The 6,239-nt window shown below is 32.0% G+C and overlaps 1 protein-coding gene across 1 annotated transcript; it reads left to right on the forward strand.

The window, feature by feature from the left end:
* Positions 1-1,833: 1,833 nt before the first annotated feature.
* LOC109537475 (protein Wnt-4) lies at positions 1,834-5,131 on the forward strand. Its single transcript, XM_019904243.2, has 5 exons — positions 1,834-2,001; positions 2,200-2,448; positions 3,515-3,714; positions 3,772-3,936; positions 4,644-5,131. Exons 1-5 carry the CDS (start codon positions 1,895-1,897, stop codon positions 5,027-5,029), a joined length of 1,107 nt encoding a protein of 368 aa, XP_019759802.2. The 5' UTR covers positions 1,834-1,894; the 3' UTR covers positions 5,030-5,131.
* Positions 5,132-6,239: the final 1,108 nt, after the last annotated feature.

Consider the following 6,239-nt stretch of genomic DNA (forward strand, 5'->3'; position numbering starts at 1 on the left):
GTCTAGATGTTCAGAATGCATAGATTTACATGCCCACTGCTAGTTGAAAAAATGCTATTGAAATTATATTAAAACTAATTTATTTAAATAGTTAGGTAATACATTTTCTTTGATATATCTACTAAATACTTTCTAGAAAGTGAAATCATAAAAAACGCATCCGCTTCCTCGTCACCATAAAGGCAAGAAATAACTTGTAACTAGAGTATCTAACCTTCACTACTAATCTACTTGCACTTGCTAAACAAAAACTGCCATTGAAACCTTTTTATTTGACTGGTAGTAAACACATATGCTTAGGTCTATCCATTAAATACTTAAAAAATACAGGTTGATTTCTTGTATAAGCATTTCCTTAAGTTTAGTATTTTCAGTAAGCAAATACAACCTTTTCTTCGATTTTCTTGAAAAAATTGATTTATTGCAATTCAAAAAACCGTTACGATAAAATCTAATCATGATTCACTGGGATGGTAAGTATATTAAGTAATTTTCACTGCTCTACCTACGCACGCTACATTTTATAAGTTTTCAATTCTTTATGGGTTAAACAGCTAACAACACAAGCTGTTCGGCTTTGTTTTTACATTCAGTTTTTTATTATCTTACTTTGCTTCCAACAAAGAAATTCAAAACCCTTTTCGCATATAAAAAACGACTAACATTCAAACTTGACTTTTCTTTTACGCTGCTGAAAAGTAGTGTTTTGTTGTTTCGTTTTTAGAGACAGCTCACCTTTAGAGACAATTTACAGCTCTTCTTTTTGTGGTTAAAGGATACGAAAGTTTAATAAAAAAATGGTAAAGAAATAACTTAATTCAGAAAATAACACAAACGAATATCTTTTATGGTCGTTCCATTGGTACAGGATCCGCAGCTTCTTCACTCCAAGTACCGTGATCGCGTGTTTTCAAACAGAAAATTATTCATAAACATAAATTGTACGGTTTGAACTTAACTCAAAGCCCAATTGAGGGCGATTGTCTTATATGCAGACGAAAAGACCAGCGTCAATTCGTCGTCAGTTCGCGATCAGTATAGTAACAGTATAAAATAGTATAAACAATTATATAAAGTTTCAGGTTGTATCTGTACCACGTTTTTCAATTTTAGAATTTTGTAGAGTGCAGTCCTTAAAACATTCGCAGAAATTGTTCGCTTTGCCTGGATGAGATGCTTACGAGCGCACTCATTTTCCAGAAGTGCAGTGCAAATTCGCATGGTATTACTCATTACGATAATTTTACAGTAATCTCTTCAACTTGATCTGGATTTTCTTGTTCAGCTAAGGAAACGAAATTTGTTAATTTAAAATAGTGCTCCAGGCCACCTTAAAGTTTCACCTCGTGAAGTATTAGCCATAATCAGAATGTGACGAAGCTTGGAGCGCCTGAATTCTGACCATCCAGAGCGCGTGATTTAAACAGCAGAGATTTTTCTTTGTAGGAGCACCTAAAGTCAGGTTATTTTACACCGATCAAGACAACGAAACGATTAAAGAGCATACTTTTAGACAAACGTTAAACGTTATATAATTCTCATGACAATTTCGACAGTATTTGACACTGAATGAGAAAACATATTTTTTTATGTTTCCGATGTTTATATTTTTACTTTTTATTATCTATTTAAGTTTTGGATTATTAAGAAGTAAAAGACCAAGTTTTAGTTTCTGCGAATAATAAGTCTACTTAGCAAACATGATTTTCTAAATCTTGTCTCAGCTTTTTATAAAAGTTTTGTGAAAACTGACGCAGCAACATAATGAAGCCTACGCCGTTTAACCGATGTTATAAAATCAGGATTAGGTTCCAGATTCCGAATGAATTATTTCATAAAATATTTAAATTGAATATAGGAAGTTGACTCTTATTGATTATCTTTTATAAGGAAAATGCAACATTTGATCAAGTTAGGTTTGCATAAACACGCCTGGCTAATAGAAATTTTAATTTTAAGACGATCAAACTTAAAGTTTGATCTTGAGACACTACTGTTTTTGTAAGTACATATGTGAAAATAGAAAGAATGCGTCGGTCGTAGTTCATAACATAAAGAAGTTTTGATATGCGCTTTGATACCACGAATATTGCGCATATTCTTCATTCTATCCCATAGCATTTCATATTTTATATTATATTAATATATAATGGCTTTTTAATCTTTTCGTCTAACATAATATTATTAATTGTATTTCAGTACCACGATGCAGCATAAGAATAAAATGACCTCAAGAAAAAAATCACTAATAGCACTACTCTTCACCACAAATGCCAGCTTTTTCTACCCAGAAGTAGGAAGCGCAAGAAATGTGACAGTACAGGAAATGTGCAGATGGCTAAAAGACTTAAAGCATCAGAGGAAAATGTGTGAACGTAGGAAAGGATTACCTCAGCTTCTCCAGCAAATTAGATCATTGACAGTAAAATCATGTCAGCTGCAATTTCAGTATGTACTCAATTAATATCACAAAGAAACTCAGTTCCAAAAAAAGGAGCATCATATTTTTTGCTAAACCTCAAAGTCTTCTTTTATACTAAATAACCTATTTTAATATCTACTGTTGTAATTTGTAGCTTAATTCTTTGGCATTACAATGACGTGTAAAAAATGTGGAACCTTCACTCCCGATGATAAATAATTTAAAAAACGTCGGGCAACGCACTTTTCCATTGTTTCAAGTACGTTATGAGCTACCGTTTTGCTTCAAACCAAAATAGATCTGATTGAAACGGTGTTATTTTGTGCCCATTTTCGTTTTTGAATATTCTTTTTATTTTCAAAATTTATAAAACCGCAGCATGTTTAGTAATTGCCCTGCGTGTTTAACATTTTTTTATTAAGCTAAAAATTTAAATTACAACGCAACAAATACAAGGACAACAAATTAAATTGTACAAGCGTGTGGGTTGTGATTACTATAAAAGTTATCTTGCTTTAACAACCTCTAATATGCGTGGTATACTCGAAATTAGGATTCTGGTCTCTCAAAAAGAGGTTTTTAGAATTCAAATTTAAGTATTAACTAAAAGCACAAAGTCAATAAAATGTTGAAATGTTATGAAGTTGAGTTGCTTGAAAACGACTCTGACTGAACGGTTTTGCTTCAAAGCCTACAGTTCAATCCTGCGACCGCCTTGTTAAAGAAAGCGGAAATTCGCAGCTAATCATTTTCCAGTAATAAATGACATTCTGTTAATTTTTTAGATTTTCAAAAAACTGATAAAAAACATGGCCCGGATTTTCCCCATAACTTGTCATGAAAAATAACAATTTAACATTTATTTCGCTGGAATAAAAAACAAAGAATTAAGTGGTAAACCATAAAAATGATCGGTTAATAGGTTCAATAAAAGTTAAAAAGATAAAGTTTAAGGGAACATTATCAAAAAGTCCGGTTTTCAACTTATTTTGGAACTCGGTGTATCATCATCGAGTCATATCGGCACTCATTTATTTGAGATATCCTAAAATGAACTGAATAGTAGCTTTACGTGAAAGAAAACACTTTTAGGTATGAACAGTGGAACTGTTCCACAATGCATATGAAGAAATTTTTTAAGAAGATTTACAGAGAAACTGCTTTTATGTATAGTCTAGCAACATCGGCGTTTATGTATGTGATAGCCCAAGCATGTGTGGAAGGAAAACTATCAAATTGCCAATGTGCTGGGCATCCAAAAAGTGACAATCCATTAAAGTGGGATTGGGGAGGTATTAGTTTTTCACCATCACTTTTCAAGTTAACGCTTAAATAATTTTCTGCTTCAGGTTGTTCAGTCAATACCAAATATGCTTCAACTTTCGTCGAAAAATTTCTCCAACTGAAGAGAAAAGGCGATAACCCAAACAATATTATGAAGTATAATAGTGAAGTTGGATTGCGAATTACTCGGCATAATACGAAGAAAGTTTGTAAATGTCATGGTTTATCGGGTAAGTATTTATTTTTAATTCAATATACAGGGTCCCATTTGATATACATATACGTCCAATGTGTCATCAACCGTGATTCACCCTGTATACATATTTTTTATAATTCTAAGGACAAGTCATTCAACTGAAGTAAATACTAGGCCAGTATACAGGGTAATTCTCAAAACTGATTCATTCCTTTTAAGGGGTTATAGGGTTTACTTGGAGAGTAAATAATGAATTTTTTTCCCCAAAATTTAGAGAAGATATTAACAGTTAAAATCTAAAATTAAATAGTGACATTGTGATCATTGTCCCACACCTACTACTTTCAACTTAATTTTCCAATTGGGACGCAAAAAGGTGAAGCGAAGTTTATTAGTTTTCATTAAATAACAAGTAGGTAGTAACAAAGCCAACAAAAACAAACAAAAGTTTTGGTGAAACTCCCCGAACACCAATTTGGCTTCGTAGACAAGAATTTCAAAAATCATTTTTCTAGAGTGGTCATGCAAATTTTTGACAAAAGAGCGCATTTATTCCATAAATAATAGACTTCTTCTTAATGTCATCATGTGCCGAGTAGTTTAATTAAAAAAAACAGACAACTAAAGACTAAAATCTGTGTTTTCTATTTAATTCAAATTTTACGTTAATTAAGAACATATTCTCCTTAAAACCATTTTCGAAAATCGACTGAAACAAGTTTCAACACTGAATTTTTTTAGGTTCTTGTACTCAAAGGATATGTTATAAAAGCTTACGTCCGTTTGACGAAGTTGCAAAAAATCTGACAGCACTTTATCACAAAGCTATTCAAGTAGAACCTGACAATAATATCCACGATATTAGTCGGCACAAGAAGAAGAAGCAACTATTATTTTTAGATTCTTCTCCGAATTTTTGCGAATCGTATAGAAACAGTGCATTTTCGACAACAGGAAGACGATGTAGAGATATCGACAATTGTGCTACGTTGTGTTGTAGTAATGACTACATCACAGTCACTAAATTGGTGTCCCAAAAATGCAACTGTGAGTGGAAAAACATATCTAGTTTTCAACTAAAATGTGATGGATGCCAGCGAGAAGAAACTGAGTATTACTGTAAATAAAATGATATAATTCGTCTTAATATATTTAATATGTATATAGAGTTATGAAGGAACAGGCTTTTGCAAAATGTGAAAAATTAAACACTATAGTCAAATAATTGATACAATTTTTTGATTTGAGTGAAATTCTATTGCAGATAATATAAATACCTATTTACAGCTTGGTTCATTTAAAAACCGAACACTCTTATAAAATCATTATTTTTTTGGACGAAATTGTTAAAACGCATTATGTATCACAAAGGTTTGGACCGTTTCGCAGGTCGCGTTAACCAGTTTCAAAATTATAATTTTTAAGAAAATCCTACTAGATTTCCTATTTTTTGTTCTGGGAAAAGCTTAATGAACTATATAACCAGTCGGTGCTCTCCACGCGCTTTATTATTCTTCATTTCAGAATTCCTCTGTAATCTGTGCTGAGTAGCTTTTCCCTATTATTTGTTTGTGTATCGGTTTTATCTTCGTAGGCAAATATTTCTTTTTCGCCATTGGAGATGTTGTTAATGAGTATCTTCATGCTTATATTTTGTTCTATAGTTTATTTATTACTATCCTACTTGCATTCTTTTAAATCCTTTCTTACTTCCTTGGATACATCTTTATTCAAGCTTCTCAGTTGCTCTCGGGTATCTTTTTTCGGCAGTTCTCGGCTTAATCTCATGAGGTCCTTGGTACTTTGTTGAAGCTTGTTATCATTTCTGCCTATTTTCTTACAATACTTACAATAATACTCTGCACTTTTGACTGAATTTAGCATCCTGTTGTTTACAGTTTCCATATAATTTACGTCAATTAGGGTTTTATCCAATAAATGTGTTCCATCTCTTAGAATTTTTCTTTGTTATCATTTTATGTCTTTTCTTGGCAAGTCCGAATTTAATTTTGGCTCTGACCAGTCTGTGATCGCTGCCAGTATGAAATCTTTGGAGCGTTGTAATGTTGTACAAGTTGTTTTTTATCTGTTATTATGTAGTCGATTTCATTTTTTTACAATTTACAAATTTCAAGTACATTTTGAGAATTCAATTTTACTTGTAGACATAATTTTTACATCAATCCACAAATTATAAAAAAAAACCAAATTACTATTTTTGATAGATCGGAAGGAGTAATTCTTTCTGGGCTAGTTCTTCTGGATCTTTTTCTACTTGATCCAGAATATGTTCCTCGTTTTTCAAGCTTTTTTTGTTGTAGATGTTCAGATTTTATG

The sequence above is a fragment of the Dendroctonus ponderosae genome, unplaced genomic scaffold (assembly GCF_020466585.1).
Source record: "Dendroctonus ponderosae isolate FM_Combo_2020 unplaced genomic scaffold, Dpon_F_20191213v2 Dpon_F_20191213_101, whole genome shotgun sequence".
Classification (NCBI taxonomy): Eukaryota; Metazoa; Arthropoda; class Insecta; order Coleoptera; family Curculionidae; genus Dendroctonus; species Dendroctonus ponderosae.